The sequence below is a fragment of the Capra hircus genome, chromosome 26 (assembly GCF_001704415.2).
Source record: "Capra hircus breed San Clemente chromosome 26, ASM170441v1, whole genome shotgun sequence".
Classification (NCBI taxonomy): domain Eukaryota; kingdom Metazoa; phylum Chordata; class Mammalia; order Artiodactyla; family Bovidae; genus Capra; species Capra hircus.
Genome location: NC_030833.1, coordinates 37,318,489 through 37,338,622, shown reverse-complemented (window position 1 = coordinate 37,338,622; position 20,134 = coordinate 37,318,489). Strand labels below are relative to the sequence as shown.

General features: G+C 36.9%; 1 protein-coding gene across 1 annotated transcript in view; it reads left to right on the top strand.

Moving 5' to 3' along the window:
* The window catches only part of KIF11 (kinesin family member 11), a 41,809-nt gene extending 27,546 nt beyond the window's left edge, over positions 1–14,263 (top strand). Inside the window, exons 18-22 of the mRNA XM_005698214.3 lie at positions 5,597–5,876; positions 8,135–8,357; positions 9,686–9,834; positions 10,703–10,819; positions 12,815–14,263. Coding sequence (XP_005698271.2) covers positions 5,597–5,876; positions 8,135–8,357; positions 9,686–9,834; positions 10,703–10,819; positions 12,815–12,946 — 901 coding nt within the window. The 3' untranslated portion in view covers positions 12,947–14,263. The remainder of the gene's footprint in view (positions 1–5,596; positions 5,877–8,134; positions 8,358–9,685; positions 9,835–10,702; positions 10,820–12,814) is intronic.

The following is a 20,134-nucleotide window of genomic DNA, read 5'->3' as shown; positions in this document are numbered from 1 at the left end:
GATTTGTCAAGAATAACACAAAAGTAGTGTGTTCTTAGTGCATCTCAGATATCAAGAGGTTTAACTTTGATAATTTGGTATAGTGTTGTCCTCTAGATTTCTCCCCTATAAAGTTCCTTTGCAATTAATAAAGAACTTAAGGAGAGATACTTTGAAACTATAAGTATCCTGTTCTTAGAATCCATTGATATGTATGTCTGAAATAATTATGGTAGTGGTTGTCAAATGATCTTTTTCTAATCCCATCATTCCTTCTACATGTGTTAGCTGGCATTCTACTGAGAGGAAGAGCTCTCCCTTTCCCTTGCCATTTATTCTTATTCATTTATGTTATCATGTACTCATGGATTCTTTTATCCTCTGGGTTATAATCCACTATTTTTTAAATTTTGATGCTCAAATTATCTCAGGTTTTTGTTTTGTTGTTATCTTTTTTTTTTTGGCTGTGCAGCGTGGCTTGTCAGATCTTAGTTCCCTGAAGAGGGATCGAACCTGTGCGCCCTGCAGTAGAAGCATGGAGCCCTAACTGCTGGGCAGGCAGGGAGCTCCCTGTCCCAGTTTTGACTAGTGAGAGCCTCTTCAAGTTGTCTTCTGTGTCCTTTTGATATGATCTGTCTTTTTTGAGGGGTCGCCAAGAATCAGACACAGCTGAGCAACTAACAGACAAGACACATGGCATGGTGTTCAGTAATCTTATACTTTCTCAGCTCCAGCTCCAAAATCATAGTAATAGAAACCAAGATCTGGGTACTAGATGTTCTTACTGCTACTGGGGTGTCATTTCCTTTAAGGCTTCTCAGGTGGACATAGCTGGAAATATATGTGTGAATGTGTACATGTATGTGCACATAAGTATCTTTTCAGTCCATATTTGTGCTACTGTTTCAGACTGAGAAACTTGGCTTTCATCCACAATATATTTACATATTTGCTCAATTTTAGAATACACATTAAGTAATTTAACAATTTCTAACTCATATTCATGATGAAATATATATTTACTAATTAGAGCAGGGTTTGGCAAACTATGACTCGGCTGGATGCCTGCTACTGCAGATAATTTTATTGACATATCCATGTTTGTTTATTCCATCTGCCAGTTTGTTTATGTGTTGCCTTTGGCTGTATTTGGCTGCTTTTGTACCGCAAAGAGTATATCAAAGACTACTTGTAAGCCTAAAATATTTGCTATCTGGATTTTAAAGAAAAAGTTTGCTGATTCCTGCATTAGTGTTTAATGTTACTTTATAGTTCACTGCTTGCCAGTCTCATATCCTTATCATATAGCTCAATCAGACTTATGTTTTCTTTTAGAAGTTTTATAATATTATGTAAGATTTAAATCCATGAGTTTTTTTTTTTTTTTTTAAATTTGGCCATACCACGTGGCTTGCGGTAATTTAGTTCCCTGACCAGGGATCAAATCTGAGTCTTTGGCAGTGAAAGTACCAAGTCCTAACCATTGGACTGCCAGGGAATTCCCCATGATCTGGTTTTTAATTTTTTGTGTAAGGTGTGGGGTTTGTCAAGATTTTTGCCTGTAGATATTATAAACTCACAAGGATAAAAATATTCTGATATTTACCCCTATTTTTGCCCATTAAATTGTTCCTTCCTGAAGTTTCAAGCTTTCTTCTGTTTGGAGAACTTCCTTTAGTCTTTAGGGTAGGTCTGCTGCCCACAAATGCTGTTTTGCTTTGTCTGACAGTATCTTGATTTTCCTTTCATTCCTGAACAGTATTTTCAGTGGCTATAGAATTCAGGGTTGACAAGTCTTTTCTTTCCGCACCTGGAATATGCTGTTCATTTCCTTTTGGTCTCCAAGAGATGAGAAATCCACAGTTACTCCAATCTTGTTCATGTATAGCCAGTGTCTCTGTACCTGCTTTCAAGATATTTTCTTTGTCCTTAGTTTTTAAACGCTTGATTATATTGTATTCGCTTATGTATTTCTTTGATTTAATCATCTTTGGGTTTGCTCAGCATCTTGAAGGTAGCACTAGTGGTAAAGAACTGGTAAGAGATGTGGGTTTGATCCCTGGGTCAGGAACATCCCCTGGAAGAGGGCATGGCAACCCACTTCAGTATTCTTGCTTGGAGAATCTCACTGACAGAGGAGCCTGGTGGGCTGTGGTCCGTGGGACTGCAAAGTCGGACACAACTGAAGCAACTTAGCAGCAGCTTCTTGAATCTGTAGATTTATGTCTTTCACCAGACTTTGAAATTTTCATCCTTTTTTTTTAAAAAAACCAAGACTGATCGATTGATTTTTTTGGCCTTGGCACACAGCTTGTGGGATTTAGTTCTCCAACCAGGGATTAAACCCTAGGCCATGGCAGCACCAAGTCCTAACCATTTGACTACCAGGGAACTCCCTTCATTATGTCTTTGAACATTTTTCAGCGCTGTATTTTTTCTCCTCTGATTCTAGAACTTTGATGACACAAATGTTCAGTTTTTGTTTTTGTTTTTTTTTTACTGTGGTCCCATAGTTCTCTGAGACTATAGATATATAGTCTATTTTCTCTTTGATAAGATTAAGTAAATTCTATAATCTGTCTTTATGCTCACTGACCCTTCTTTTGTCCTGTTTAATCTACTATTGAACCCATTCATTGAGATGTTTTATTTCAATTATTGCTTTTTTTCAGTTTTATAATTTCCTTTTACTTCTTTTTAAAAATCTCTTCTATTTCTTTGTTAAGATTCTCTTTCTCTATTTTCTAGATGTATTTTAATTGCTCATTGAAAATTAAGATTCTCTTTCTGTTTTTTCTAGATGTATTTTAATTGCTCATTGAAAACATTTTTATCATGGTTGATTAAAATCCTTATGAAATTGTTCCAACATTTGAATTATCTCAGTATTGGTACCTGTTGTCTTGACTCACTTAAGGTGTGATTTTCCCAGAGTGGTTTTCAGTTGTTTCCTGAACATTTTGTTTATTATGTTAGGTGATTCAGAACCCTATTTAAATCTTTTTTAAGTGGGAAGGTCTTGGCCCACCTTTTGGGGCTATGACTCCAATAACGATTTAATTTTCAGAGCCCTAGTAGTTCTATTATGGTGTGCTTCATTCCTGTGCTACCTATATGAGAAAAATCTGTATTCTGCTTTTGATGAATAGTGTTCTGATCATGTCATTTAGGACGATTGGTAGTGCTATTCAGGTCACCGATATCCTTACTGAGTTTCTGTTTACTTGTTCTACTAATAAAGGGGTATTGAAATTGATTTTAATTGTAGATTTGTCTATTTCTCTTCTCAGTTCTGTCAGGTTTTTGCCTCATATAAGTGATGCTCTGTTGTAGATGCATACACAGTAGGGTTGATATATCTTGGAGAATATACCTTTTATCATTATGTATTAATAGAGTCCCTTTTTATCTGTGATAATTTTTGTTGTTCTAAAGTCTACTTGATCTGAAACTAATTCAGAATCTTCTGGCTCAGATGGTAGAGTTTGCCTACAGTGCAGGAGACCTGGGTTCGATTCCTGGGTCGGGAAGATCCCCTGAAAAGGAAATGGCTACCTCTCCAGTATTCTTGTGTGGAAAATCCCATGGACGGAGGAGCCTGGCAGGCTACAGTCTGTGGGGTTGCAAAGAGTCACACAGGACTGAGCAACTTCACTTTCACTTTCTTTCAATACAAAAAACGTCAGTTTTCCATTGACTGCTATTTGCATAATATAGCTTTCTCCATCTCTTTACTTTTGAAGTAAGTCTTTATATTTAAAGTGGCTTTCTTATAGACAGCATATAATTGGGTCTTGCTTATTTTTTTTTAAATCAAATCTAATGATGTATGACTTTAATCTGGTGTGATTAGGCCATTCTCATTTAAATATTGGTATGGTTGGATTAAAACCTACCATTTTGTCATTTTCTATTGGTTGCATCATTTGTGCTTTGTTTTCATTTTTTCCTTTCCTAATTTAAGTCAAGCATCTTTATGTTTTCATTTTATCTTCCGTTGACTTGTCATTTATGCTTTTAAAATTACTTTTTAAAACTGGTTTTCCTAAGATTAATACTATATATATAGTAAAATAATTTTAATCCACCTCCAAATAGTTTGCTGTTTCATGTATAATGAAAAGCCTTAACAGTATATTCCCAATTCCTCCTTCCTATTTCATATGCATTGTTTTCATGAATTTTACTTACACATATGCTATGTTTACCCAGTACATTGTTCCTCTGCTTTATCTGTTTTCTTTCTTAATATGGCTTCTAGAAATTTTTAAATTGTGTACATGACTCATATTTCTATTGAATGACACAGCTCTAGAATTCTGGATGTCACCTCTCCTACTACTAACTCCTGTCATCAGTTTTTCAGTTCTGTTGTTGGTCCTGTTCATTATATCATGTTCCATTCTGATTTCCATTTTCTAGATTCTGAATCTAGGAATCATTTCCCCACTTTTTATTTCTAGGGGGTTGTGATTCCTTGAGGGGATGGATTTGTGTCAATAACCTGCAAGCTTACCACTTAATTCTCTTTTCCTTTTTCAGTTATTTCTACTTTATCTGTAGCTAAACTTTGGTTTTGGGCACATTTGCTTCCCCACTTGATTTGCTCACATGGTGTACCATCTAGTGGTGAAAGTGAAGTCACTCAGTCGTGTCTGACCCTTAGTGACCCCATGGACTGCAGCCTACCAGGCTCCTCCATCCATGGGATTTTCTAGGCAAGAGTACTGAAGTGGGTTGCCAAAGGGTAACCTTCATTCCCCAAAGTTTAATTCTGCTCCTATAATATGACTTTGAATGCTATTGATATTATAGGGAACTTTAAGGAGAGAAGGATGCCATTGATGAAGTTTAAATATATTTTTTTATATTAGTTTGTATCAGCATTGTGTTACATTGCAGTATATGTGCTATATGTATAATTTGTCACACCTCAATATACTTGTCTTTTAATTATTAGAAAGTTTTATAATTGACTTTGTTCTATATTTGTGTCATAGTCAAGGTAAAACTACTTAAGAACAGAATGACTTAACTGATTGTGGACAGTTTAGGGACTGTAAACTAGAGGTACAGGCAATAGGAGATGTTCTTAAGTAACCTAATTCAGTTGTTGTTTAGTTGCTAAAGTTGTGTCCAGCCTTTTTGCAACCCCTGGGACTACAGCCCGCCAGGCTTCTCTGTCTATGGGATTTTCCAGGTAAGAATACTGGAGTGCGTTGCCATTTTCTTCTCTAGGGGATCCTCCAACCCAGGGATTGAACTCTCATCTCCTGCACTGCAGGTGGATTCTTTACCACTGAGCAACCTGGAAAGAGTAAAACACTTAGGCAGAGTTCGTTTTAATAACCATGTAGTTAATATTCTAAGAGGTGTGAAGTAAAGTGTCACATCTGGAAAAGGGCTGAAAAAAGTTTTATAAGAAAAGAGATGTTTTCAAAAGTCATTTAGTCACAGATGTGATATCAGTCTGCTGTGAAAAGACAAGAACATGAACTCTAGAAGAAGACTATTTAGGTTTGAATATTCCATTTTTAAGCTGTGTGATCTTGGGCAAGTTATGTATCCTTTGAGTCTTAGTTTTTCATTTTAACAGTGTTATTCTCTTTTCCTATAGGAAATCTAAAGATATAATTAGCAAAACAACTTCTCACAGTGAAAAATTTTGTGCTGATTTTGATGATTTGTCAGAGGAACTCAGACATTTTAACCAAGAAGGTACAAAATTGGTTGAAGAGTCTAAGAAACACTGTGATAAACTCAGTAGCAACCTTGAAATAATTTCTAAAGAGACCGAACAGAGATGTGAGGCTCTGAACACAAGCACACTTTGTTTTTCTGAACAGTGGGCATCTTGGTTAAGTAAAAGGCAAGAGGAACTTCAGAATTTATTGAAGGTAATTACTTTGTAACTGGAACCTCCCTTGGGGAGAACAGTGATAATCAGAAAATTTTATATTGGCTATGAATTGGCTTCAAAACACATGCTAAAGTATAATGAATAACTTAAAATTGTAAGGATAACAATTGGTATGCTTATACATGATCTTGTTTCACATACACGTTTCCTAGCTCTCCAGATGATTTAATATTTGTCTGATCTGTCCAATATTATCTTTGGGTTTTGATTTGTTAGTTACTTTGGTTTAGAGCATGCTGTCTTTTGGTATATAATACTTTTCACTTATAAATGATTTTTACTTTTGTCCAGGTACATTCAAACCTGTTATTGCTTTAAGTATTTTTTTTTTTTTTGCTTTAAGTATTTAGGATATTGTTCTGGTTACTCGGAAGATATCTGATAGGTTTGTGGCTTTGCTTGAACTTAACATTTGCATGAACCCTTTGTGCCTTGGTTTTTCTTCTGTGCAATGAAAGGATTTTACTACTATTCTTAGAAATTAGGTAAAAGAACTTAAAGTGTTTTAAGCCATATAGCCTATTTTCACAAAAAGGAACCATGACTAGCAGAAAAATAGGTAATTTCAGGTTTGGAGCAGGAAATATACCAGATGAGCTTATAGATTTTGTCATACCAGAAAGTAAAAATAAGTAAAGATGCTGTTAAAGATTAATGGAATTGTCTCAAAAAGACTTAGGAGCCAACCTGAGACACTCCCTTATTTAGAGGTGGTACAATTTGAGCATCATGAGCAATAATTGCTACAGTGGATTAAGATACATCAAATATGTTAAAATTGATAAATTCATAAAAACGTCATTAGTCTCCTTTGGATCATGCTAGGGAAGCAGTAAATTATTCTAAGAAGTGGTAAATGAAGGGAAACAATTGAAAGGTCATCTGTCTTTCCTGAAAGAACTCTGTCTTGGTTTAGCATGGTAATGGATGATGAAAAGTGTTTCAAAGAAGAATTACAGCTAGTAAAAGGCAGAAGAAATGATAGGATATCACCATCTTGCAAAACCCCTAGTGAAATAATCCTTGTGGACAATAGTGACTGCATATACCATCTGAGCAAAAGCTGATGAGAGATCTTTATAACTAAGAAGGTGACCATATTCAGACACACTGGTTGATTTTTTTCCATGCAGCTTGTGAGATTTTAGTTTCCCAACCAGGGATTGAACCTCGGCCCTTGGCAGTGAAAGCACAGCATCCTAACCACTGGACGACCAGGGAATTCCCCACACCAATTAATCTTAATGTGAGAGACACAACTAGGCATTATGTACTTTCAGTACCTCCTATGAAATATTCTTGCCAAAAAGTTAAAACCTGGTCTAGATCAAGCCTTTAGATCTAACTAATTTGTAGAAGATACAGACGACAAATGAACATGTGAAAATAACAGAGGTGCAATTGAACATATCTAATAATTGAGATATTCAGTAGAGCAAAAATACCTGGTTTCTTCAATGAAATTTTCTTTCAAAGCAGAAAGTATGGATAACCTATATCAAAAAAGAGTTCAGACCTAGAGGGCCTTAAGCCCTGGTTTGCCTAGGATAGCCCTTGATATATTTATTGCACTGGGGTAATGATCATTATTGGCCCTTTTTACTCTTAGAATATCTCAGTTTTGATGAGAAATTATATAATCACTTACTTAAGACATATCAACCAAATCTAATGATGAATTCTGATTCAAACAAGTCTGAAAAACATGAGAGAACTCGTGAAATTTAAACAGAGACTAGACGTTTGATGTAAAGAAAGGAATGCTAAATTTTTTAAATGTGCGTTCAGTTCAGTTGCTCAGTCGTGTCCGACTGTTTGCGACCCCATAGACCGCAGCTCACCAGGCCTCCCTATCCATCACCAACTCCTGAAGTTTACCAAAACTCATGTCCCTTGAGTCAGTGATGCCATTTAGATGTGAGAGTGGTCTTAAAAAGTTCTTAACTCTTGGAGAAGTACACGATGTAAAAGGATAAAATGATATAGAAATTGCTTCAGAACTGTCTATGGAGAGCAGGAGTAACTGGCCAGTCTTAATTGACCTATATCCCATGTAGTAATAAATGGTGAGGCTGGGTAGTGAATATAAAGGGGTTATTAGTATTACTATTTATACTTTTATGTGTGTTTCTAAAACCTTTGTTACGGAAAATTTCAAGGTGAGAAGTTAAAATGTTGTATAAAGCACTGGCAACTTTGATCTTAGTAATAAAATCTCATTTGCATCATTTACAGGTTGTAAACCAAGGCTGTGAGACTTCAAGTTTAGAGATTACTGAACAATTAAGTGGGCATAAAGCAACTAATGAGAACCAGCAAAACTTTTTTCTCAGTCAGATAACTACTGATGAAGAAGAACTAGCAACACGAAGTCAAGAACTTAATAAAACCGTAAAAATAGGTTTGACTAAGCTTCACTCCTTTCTACAACAGGATCTGAAACTGGATATCCCAACAGGTACTTTTAAAGGGAAATTGAATTAAAAAATTTTTGAAGTTGAATTCAACTGTATACAGTGCTAGTTGTTCCTGGAAACTAGGTCCTGCCATTCCCTGACACAGATTTACCATCTCACTCTGATTAACTCACATATGGAAAAACTGGAATCCTAAAGTAGGTTTAATCAAGCATTAGATGATATACATGGCATATACTCCCAGAAACTTGGGCAATCATAATTCAGTAAAAGTTTACAAACATTCAGGCAACTGGCTTTATTAAGAGAGCACATTTTAGAAATGTGTTAGAGAGAGCACGAAAAGAAAGCCTACCATCTATCTAGCGGTTTATAAAAGGACATTTTAATACCAAAAATGGAAGAATGTAATTAAGTAAATCGAGTTTAATGCAAGGTTTACCACACTGTGCATTTTATATGTGTGCCTCTCCTTTAGACTGGCATTCAGGAATAACCGTTTTGGGAGGTCAGAGCTGTATAAACTATAATGTATTCAGGGAGGCCTTCATGAAAGAAGGTGTAACAAACTGTTTAACACAGGATGAGTAATTGAGTTATTCATTAGGTTGCGGTAGTGGTGACACTCTGTAAATTTACTAAAAATCATTTAGTGTATTTTGTGGTATGTAAATTATACTTTAAAGCAGTTGTTTTTTTTTTAAGCAGTTATAAAAGGAGATGGCACTAAAGGATGCCAGTTAATTTTTTTTCCCCAAGACTCTTGATATTTATTATCCATTTTTCAATGAAATCAGAAATATAAATGTTAAGTGAAAAGGCCAGTGCCCATGTAAATTATGAGAACATGAATTAGTATAAGGAAATGTTAACTGGTTAATATATACTTTCCATCAAATTTACAGTAAAATGATTATTTCTATCTAACTGATCATGCTGAGAAAATCGTGTCTTGTTCCAATAATGTTGCCATCTTTTTCAGAACACTGAATCCTCTTAGACCCTACAATACATCTTCTGTAGGTGGAAAATTTCATGTTTTGGCATAGGTTGGATCTTGCAATTGGTTGAGTTGTCAATTTAGGAAATATTTTAAGCAACATATGCCTGACAGATAACAAAATTGATTCTCATATGTGGCAGTGGTTATATTTTTGGAAGACAAAGACTTATTGGGCAGTATAAATTTTAGCATTAAAAAAAATGCTGGGAGAGAAGTTCAAGAGGGAGGGGACATATGTATAACTATGACTGATTCATGTTGATGTATTGCAGAAACCAACACAATATTATAAAACAATTATTTTTCAATTAAAAAAACCTTACTCATAAGCCACATTTCAATTTTTACCACTTTTGTCCACTAAAGGTACGACCCCACAGAGGAAAAATTATGTATACCCATCAACACTGGTGAGAACCCAGCCACGTGAACAGCTCCTTGATCAGTTGAAAATGAAACAGCCTGAGCTGTTAACAACGCTAAACTGTTCAGAAAACAACAAAGAGACTAGTCAGGTAAACTTTATTTTAGACATCATAATTTTAGAATTCTCCCATGAACTTTTTTTTAAATTTACCTTTATTTATCTATTGTATTGCTTATTTTGGCTGTGCTAGGTCTTCGTGGCCGCATGAGGGCTCTCTCTAGTTGTGACAATCAGATGCTACTCTCTAGTTGTGGGGGCATCCCTTGTCGCAGAGCCAGGCTCTAGGTGTATGGTCTTCAAGAGTTGGGGCACGTGGGCTTAGTTGCTCCTTGGCATGTAGGATCTTCCTGAACCAGGGGTCCACCCAATGTCCCTGCATTGCAAGGCGGACTCCTAGCCACTGGACCACCAGGGAAGCCCTAGACAGTGTTTATGTTGTGTTTATTATGTGCTCGACATTGTTCTGAGCATTTTACACACATATTTACTTAGTTAATTCTCTCAGTAACTCCATACGGTGAATGCTAGTACTACCCCCAGTTTAACAGGTGAGGAAACTAAGAATTACCTTGTCCCAAATACAAGGATGGAGCTGGAAGCAGAATGTAGAGAATCTCCACAATCTGTGCATTTAACTATAGTAATTATAGAAAAGTTGGGAAATTGGAAAGTAAGGAAGAAAGTAAAAAGTAAACTATAATCTCTTTATTCTGAGATTATCACATTTAACACTTTATTATAGGTACTTTTCTATGTGATAACATAACAGGAATTATTTTTATTATTTTGTAGACTTTCTGCTAATTTTGTGGAGGTTTAACTTTTAAGTAATGGACATTGTGTTATTTTTCAAAGAAAACTGCCTTGTGTGAAGATGATTTTTTTAACCCCACCCCCACCATGTGAAGATTTTTAAGCCCTGGGAATTTATCAATTCATCTAGCTTCTTATTTTAGGACTTGGATGAAGAAAATGCGGTGCTGGTGCTCACTGTTGAAGAACCTCTAACTCAGGAACCATCTGTAGATACTAGTTTGGATTGTTCATCAAGTGGTGGGGTTCCATTTTTCCAGGTACCTGATTGTATTTTGTTAATTAACCCTTCCACATCTAATGTCAATCTGTCATTTGCTATTCGGTATAAAGGCATTGCTCTTGATGGATGGAACAGGAAAAGTATTTTAGTCATTCCTTTGGGATGGCTTGTTAACTTTTCTGGTTTAAAGAATTTACACAAGTATGATAATTGATTAGGGTTTTTTTGGTACTTATTCCCATCCTTGGCTGGTAATCTTCTGTTGTTATTCTTACCCCTTTCCTACTTCCTCCATACTCAGAATGATACTAAAAGCAGTCATTTCTTTCTTTCCTCCACCTTTGACATGGATGTCCTGGAGCCTATCTCTGCCCACAGTCAGACTTTGAAGGCTAAGATGTTTAAAATGAGACTGAATGCCTCTCTGGTTTAATGACTGAGTCTCCTGCCTGAGGCTTTTCTCCTATGAACTATTCCCCGAGGTAGCCTGCACTTCTCACCTGCCTTGATCTTGAGCATTTACATCCTGTGCCCTCTCCTTCCCCCTTTTCTGGGAGTACTGACACTCTAAACTGTCTAATCTTCCCTCTCATTTAAAGGCATAAGCCTAGACAGTCTGTGAAGTAATAATTTCCTTGCATAGGATGTTAATGTCTACATTTTATGTCATAGTTGAAGTGTTGCTTCTGATGTGTCTATGCTTCCACCATGATCTAAAGATTCTCCATTCCTAGTAAGCTATTAAATTATGCTATTAGGTTCCTATTAACCTATTAATCTGAGCTATTCTAGCTCAGATTCTATTAAATTCCCCTCTCTCTGCATCAAGGCAATTTTATCCTTCAAATCTTCCTACCTTTTGCTTTCTTTTTTACTATTAAAAAACACTAGATATATTTCTATTTTTCAACTCTCTCTTCTATCTTATAAAATTGAGAAAAGAGGGAAAGTTAAGAGAACTTTAGTGGCTGGTTAATCCCTATGTGAAAATTCTTTCATTAGTACAGCATATGATGTTCTGAAGGCTAGGCTGACTGGTTCAGTTATGGCAAGGAAGTTCCTACAGTGCCAGAAAAGACTTGGGATTGGATTTTAGACCTTTAGCTAAAGTCCAGAAATTATTTTTTTCTCTGATATCTATCTGATTTGGGGAAGTTCTCTAGGTTAGAAACTGTAAAGTTGCTTTACAGTTTGTCTAAGAATTGATGAGTGGGTCTATAAGAAAAGTCATCAGTTACCTGAAGCTCTCTAAGGGCAAGTACAAGGATTCCAATGAAGTATTCCCAAATGAGAAACATGAAATAACTTTTTTAAAAGATAAAATATAGGTTAAATAAAAAGTATCTTGAGATAGCCTATAGATCTATGCTTAAAATAGAATTACCTCTTTTTTGGGGGGCAGAGAGGGCTGCGTCTTGCAGCCCTTGGGATCTTAGTTCCCTGACCAGGCATTGAACCCTGGCCATTGCAGTGAAAGCACAGAGTCCTAACCCCTGGACTGCCAGGGAACTCCCAGAATTGCCACTTTTGTACAGTAGCCCATCTTTGTTTCCCTAGAGCAAGATTGCTAGCAGCAGCACTACTGACATTTTGAGCTGGCTAATTCTTTGTTGTGGTGACCTGTCCTGTGTATTATGTGGTATTCATTAGCAGCTTCCCTGGCTTCTATGCACTGAAAGTAGTACCTCTCTAGCTTTAACAACCAAAAATGTCCTCAGACGTAAGCAAATGTCCCGAGAGGCAAAAATCTCCCTGTTGATAGCCATGGCCCTACAGTAAAATCTGTAATTATTTTTTTGGAAAACCATACAGGAAATTAAATTTCTTTCTCAAACACCTCCCCCTACTTGGTGATAGAAGGCATTCACTTCTACTTTCCAGGCAAAGTGTTGCCTCAAATTTATGCTGAGTATTTCTAAAGTTTTCCACACCTAATTTCTTCCCTATAACCCAGAGAATTTTGAAAATAGAATATGATTAATATGTGTCACGTTATTTTATATTGACTTATTTTTCTCCCTTAAATCCACAGCATAAAAAATCACATGGAAAAGACAAAGAAAACAGAGGCACTAATCCATTGGAGAAGTCTAAAGTAGAAGAAATCATAGAGCAGTCTGTTACGAAGAGCAGATTACCTCTACGAGCCCAGAACAACGTTTAGTTAACTTGAGGATTGGTAATTTTACTTTTTAAGGAAAATGGAAAATAAAACCTGTAACCCCAGAATTTGAGCCTTGTGTGCAGATTAAAAATGAGTAGAGAATATCAAGGCAGTGCTGTAAATGCAGTTGGACTCACTGTCTACCTATCTTTCTGTCATTGCTGTAGTTCCCTCTGTGTTAAGTTGGATTTCATTTGGGATTTGCATGGAGCAAATATGTGTTTCTACCTTTTGATATAAAATAGCTCTTTCAGAACAAATGAAAAATGTTTTCTTGTATATTACTAAATAGCAGATAGATAGACGCTGCAGTGTTCTTTTAGGCTTGAACTTATATAGGTGAATATCACCAGCACTTGGTCTTAGGAAGGCCATATCCTTTCTTTTCTTGCTATGATTGAATTATGTGTATCTTTCCTTGCCTCCTTCCCTAGACTTTCTTATTCTGCCTTCTCAGCTCACTTTCTCCCTTTTTGTCACCAAACCATTTGTAGAGCTAGAAAATGGTATCTATCCATTATTATTATGAGATAGCCAGAGTTTTATCTAGAAATCTTTGACACTTTTCTGTGGTTATCTCTAAAATCACTGCCAACAGTAAACATAACCCTGGAAATATCCCGTCAATATTTTTGTTTCCCCCTAGATGTGAAAAAGCATTTCATTCCTTTATGAGGCCTGACATTAGCCCCTATAGAGTTCACAAAAAGCCATTCTCCCGGACTATAGATTGCTATTATGGGAGAAAAACCCTGAGTTCTGCTTAATGGCTGTGTGACCCCGTTTTAAGGCCTATGTCTTATGCAAAAGGTCACGCTGATTTAAGGGCTTTTTGAAGCTATTGATTATGAGTGTAATTTATATTCTTTTGTTTACTTGGTGAAACTTTTTGTTGTTCTTTGTATATAATAAAATATGTGTGTATATATTTTTCTCTACTGAAATCTTAACCCTTAATTGAAGGTCCCTGATATTTTTTGATCTAGCAGCCAAATTTCTGGAAGTTGGGATGTTTCAGCATGAAGAACCAGAGCACTTAGAATATATGCAAAGAATAAATTTGTGCCCACATCAAGTTAAGTGTAGAAATTCAGAGTTTGATTTTGATAACTAAGTAAAACCAAGCCCTGTTGGATAATTAGAAAACGTGCTACTTCAAGGAACTCAATTTGCCTTGCAGAGTATTAATTATCTTAATAAAAATGATCCTATAATTTCTCTGCAAAATCAGATGTCAATACAAGCTATGAATAATATCTAATAAAAATAAGCTACCCTTGGTAAATCCATGATTAATAAATTTGATCTCTACATTAACTTGCTTGTCTCATTATTTCTTATTTTGCAGTGGGTATGTTTACAGAGTTAAGCAAGTTGTATTAAAATCCCTAAAATAAACTTCCACCCAGGTACCAGCAAGGAAGAAAGGCCTTGGTAAACATCCCAGCTTTCAGTTGCACTCCACGGGGCTACACCTTAGTGTGAGATGAGTGAGAAACAGGTTGGCCCTCACAGGGCCTGAAGTCCAGCTTTAAGCCATCTCATTCCCAAACTGTTTAAGGTTATCTACGAATGCTAATACAGCTGGTTGAACAGCCTGCTGCTGCTGCAGCTGCTGCTAAGTCACTTCAGTCGTGTCTGACTCTGCGACCCTGTAGATGGCAGCCCACCAGGCTCCGCCGTCCCTGGGATTCTCCAGGCAAGAACACGAGTGGGTTGCCATTTCCTTCTCCAATGCATGAAAGTGAAGTTGCCGAAATAAAGCAGGAGAATTTTAACATCTAGAGCCTTAAATTAACTTGGTACATTTTAATATACATTGTGAAGCACTCAAAAAGTAACCCCCAGCAAAAATAGAGTAGGTAGCTTCAAGGACCCATCATTCCTCCTCAGAGATGAAAACATTCAGAAATAACTTCGTCATAACTTGGAAAAATAGAAGTTTATAGAACCAAGCAAATGTTGCATCAGGAACAAAGTAACCTAAATATTAGGAAAGCCTTTTGGTGTTTTACTTGCCCTTGCGCCATCCCCCTTCCCAGCACTGTGGTAGTCTTGAAGACAGGCAGAAGCCCATGGTTCTCAGAGTGGGACGTTGTTCCTTGGTCCTGAAGAAGCTTAGGCAGTTTTAATCTCAAAAAGTTGTTGAAACCTGTTTAGGCCAACATGAAGGACTGAAGCAAAGCCTTTGTTTCAGCTAATTCTGAACTCAGGTTGAAAAATGGTAGGCGTTTCTCGAAAATATTGTAAGCAAATGACCTGCTGCCATGTTTGGCAAAAGATTACAGCTGAGGTAAATAAAGGTGTGCCCAAAGCCTGAGAGGAAATAATGGGAGAGAATTTCCGAGGGAAATCAGGCTGTTCAAAAACAACAGTATACTAGGAAACTGAGAAAGCCATCTATGTTTAGGGCAAGTTGCATGCTTAGAGAAGACCTGAGTGTTCACTGCTGCCTGAACTCTGGGCTCAGCATAAGTAGGAAGTGAAGGCTAAGCAGATTTTAAAATGATCTAGCTAAGCACTAAAGGAGTGCTCCACTATAGCCACTCTACAAAGACTGGGAGGAGGTTTTTTCCCTTTTTGTTTTCTTTTAATTCTTGTCTTATATATATTTTTGCCATAGGCATTCAAGGAAATCTGTCAATACTAGGTGAATATAAGCAAAAAAGTCTTCAAAGAAAAGTCAAGTGAGACTTTACAAAAAAAGTTGAGAAAAGTCACTAAACTGCTACAGCCCACAGCAAGGAACAAAGACAAACCATGAGGCATGAAGAATCTGATTGCCAAACTTGCCATAATATTCAAATATTCAGTTTTCAACAAAAAATGGAATTTTGCAAAGTATGGCTCATTCGCAGAAGAAATTAACAGACTTGCTGAGGGAACATAAACTTTGGACTTTCCATCAACTGTCAAATATGCTCACAGAGCTAAAGGAATCCAGTAAGTTGTCTCAACAAATAGAGAATATCAGTGAAGAAACTGTAAAAAGGAACCATACAAATCTGGAGCTGAAAAGTAACTGAAGTGAAAAAAATCACAAGAGGCTTCCCATAGTATATATGAACAGGCAATTGAAAGCCAGTGAACTTGAAGCTAAGTCAGCTGAAATTGTCCAGTTGGAGAATCAGGAGGGAAAAAGAATGAAGGACAAATAGAATTTAAGAGACCTGTAGAGCATAATGAAACAACATTTGCAAAAAGTACCAGAAGGATAGAGAAAGAAAGGAGCAGAAAGAATACTTGAAGAAATAATGGCTGAAAACTTCTCAGATTTGCTAAAACACTCAAAGCTGCATATCCAAGATACTCAACAAGTCCAAACAGTATAAACTCAAGAGATCCACAAGACACATAACTGTTAAAACTGAAGACAGAATCTTGAAAGCAGCAAGAGTGTAGTCTTCAGGAAAATGCAAATTAAAACCACAGTTAGATATCACTTCACATCCACAAGAATAGCTGTAGTAAAAACAAAATAACAAAAACAACAAAAATAACTTCCCTGTTGGTCCAGTGGCTAAGACTCTGCACTTTCACCGCAGGGGGCCCCAGGTTTGATCCCTGGTTGGGGAACCCAAGATACTGCCTGATACACAGTGCGGCCCAAAACAAAAAATAACAAGTGCTGGTGAAGATAGTGGAAACCCTCATATACTGCTTGTGGGAATGAAAAATGTCAGCCACTGTTTAAAAAGAGCTTAGTGGTTCCTAAACAAGATAAATGTAGAATTACCATTTGACCCAGCAAATCTACCCCTAGATAGCTATCCAAGAGAAAAGAAGAAATTTATCCACACACATCTGTACATAGATGTTCATGTTAGCACTGCTGCTGCTGCTGCTGCTGCTACTAAGTCACTTCGGTCGTGTCCTACCCTATGCGACCCCATAGACGGCAGCCCACCAGGCTCCCCCGTCCCTGGGATTCTCAAGGAAAGAACACTGGAGTGGGTTGCCATCTCCTTCAATGCATGAAAGTGAAAAGTGAAAATGCTATAAACAACATAAAATGGGTAAAATACATATGGATTATTAGCCATAAAAATAATGAAGTGCTGATACCCGCTACTGTGTGGATAAACCTTGAAAAAATGCTAAGTGAAAGAAGTCAGATGCCAAAATTCATATATTATTGTATATTTACATTTGTATGAAATATCCAGGATAGGTAAATTCATAGAAGCAGATTGGTGGATGCCAAGGTGGTTTTGAGTTGGGAGAAAGGGAGTGATTGCTTAATGAGTGTGGACTTTTATGATGTTGGAAATGTGTTGGAACCAGGTAGATGTGGTGGTTGTACAACACTGTGAATATACTAAGTGCCATGGAATTATTTTTTTTAACTAAAAATTTTGAGGTATAATTGGCACATATTAGTTTAATTGTACAACAATTTGATATTTGTATACATTGTAAAATCACCACAATAATTCTCACAATTATTCATTTTATGTGATTTTGACCTAAGAAAGCCTTTCAAAATATAAAGTGAGTCCTATCATCTATTAAAGAAGAAGTACTTGAATCATAAAGGCATTAATATTGTAGGTAGAACTGATTTGAGGTATAATTGGCACATTAGTTTAATTGTACAACAATTTGAAATTTGTATACATTGTACACCACAATAATTCTCATAATTATTCATTTTATGTGATTTTGACCTAAGAAAGCCTTTCAAAATATAAATTGAGTCCTATCATCTATTAAAGAAGAAGTACTTGAATCATAAAGGGATTAACACTGTAGGTAGAACTGATTAGCAGACAGTAAAATGTTCTTAAAGAAACATGACAATTTAAACATATGTTGTATACATTGTGTGCCCATAAAACACAGCTGTTTACGCTCCTTTAAAAATAACTGGGCTTCCCTGGTGACTCAAACGGTAAAGAATCTGCCTGCAATTCAGGAGACCCAGGTTTGATCCTTGAGTCGGGAAGATCCCTTGGAAAAAGGAATGGCAACCCACTCCAGTGTTCTCACTTGGAGAATTCCATGGACAGAGGAGTCTAGCGGGCTACAGTCCATGGGGTTACAGAGTTGGACACAACTGAAAGAGTTGGCCGTGACTTAGCAACTAACACTTTCACTTTCAAAAAATAATCCAGAATACAAAGAGTAAAAGTGAAAGTCACTCAGTCGTGTCTGACTCTTTGCGAGTCTATACAGCCCATGAAATTCTCCAGGCCGAATACCCAGGTCTCCCGCATTGCAGGTGGATTCTTTACCAGCTGAGCTGTAAGGAAAGCCCAAGAATACTGGAGTGGGTAGCATAGCCCTTATCCAGGGGATCCTCCTGACCAAGGAATCAAATCAAATCTTGCATTGCAGGCAGATTCTTTATCAACTGAGCTATGAGGGAAGCCCAATATACAAAGAGACCAAACATCAACAGGAAAGACAACAGAAATCAATTACAGAAACTAAAGCTAATGGAGTTGCCAAACAAGATAATTTAAAAATTAAACATTTAAAGAATTTATACACAATGAAATATTTTGGATGAAAATTATTTTACAAAGAATTGATAGAAATTCTAGAACTGAAAAAATATAATAAATTATGAACACAGGGAATGGGTTTAGTTGTGAACAGACCTCGTTAAGAGAGTTTTTAAAAGTAGATGATAGGGACTTCCTTGATGGTCCAGTGGCTGGGACTTGGTGCTCCCAGTGCAGGTGGTCTGGGTTTGATCCCGGGTCAGGGAATTAGATCCAATATGTTGGAGAAGGAAATGGCACCCCACTCCAGTACTCTTGCCTGGAAAATCCCATGGACGGAGGAGCCTGGTAGGCTTCAGTCCATGGGGTCGTGACAAGTCGGACACGGCTGAGCGACTTCACTTTCACTTTTCGCTTTCATGCACTGGAGAAGGAAGTGGAAACCCACCCTAGTGTTCTTGCCTGGAGAATCCCAGGGACAGTGGAGCCTGGTGGGCTTCCGTCTCTGGGGTCGCACAGGGTCGGACACGACTGAAGCAACTTAGCAGCAGCAGCAGCAGCACGCTGCAGCTAAGACCCAGTGCAGCCAAATAAATACACACTTTTAAAAAAGTGGACGATAGGTTGGAAGAGAATCATTACACTGAAGCATAGCAAGACAAAAGGATAAGAAACATGAAAGAAACAGCACATGGCAAAGAGATTAAACATGTATATAATTAGTGCCTCACAAGGAAGAAGAGAGAACGGGACTGAAGCTTTATAATCCTGAACAGGACAAATGCAAAATCACACCTAGGTACACCACAGGCAAACTGCTAAAGGATAAATGAAATAAGGAAGTAAAGACAATAGAGATAATTAAACTGCTGAAACAAAATAACTGATTGCCACCACAGTGAAAATGCTTTTTAGGAATGATGGTGCATTAAAGCCATTTTCTGTGTCTAAGAAATGATAATTGATTTCTGTCATCACCAATCTGCCACTAAAGGAAACACTAAAGGGTGTTCTTTAGGCAAAAAGAAAACGGTGTCAAATGGCCTCTCAGAGATGTAGGAAAGAATAAAGAACAATAAAAAATATAAATGCATCAGAAAGGTAAATCATCACTGTAAAACAATAACAGTGTTTCATGAGTCTAAAATATATACGGAATTAAAACCCTCAAGAATAACACATAAGATGGAAGAAAGTTAGGAGGAATTAAACAGTCAAAGATTCTTTGATTATCGGGGAGATAGTAAAGATTCTAATATTAGACTTTGATAAGTCAAGTCTAAGGAAAATATTAAATTTGAATATATTCTATCATTTGATAAATTTTTTTTTTGTAAATGTCAGTCGGGCCAAGTTGATTGATAGGGTTGCAGGTCTCCTATAACATTACTAATCTTCTGTGTAGTTCTGTTAATTAAAATGTTTAAGTCTCAGAAATTCCCTGGTGGTCCAGTGGTTAAGACTCTGTGCTTTCACTGCTAAGAGCCCAGATTTGATACCTGGTCAGGGAACTAAGATTCCACAAGCACTTAATGCAGCAACCCCCCACCCCTCGCAAAAACAAAAACAAAACAAAAAAAACTGTTGAACTCTCTAACTGTAAATTTTAAAATTTCTCCTTTCAGTTCTTTCTACTTCTAGCACTTGCGCTATGAAAGTGAAAGTTGCTCAGCTGTGTCGGACTCTTTGCGACCCCATGTACTATACAGTCCACGGAATTCTCCAGGCCAGAATACTGGAG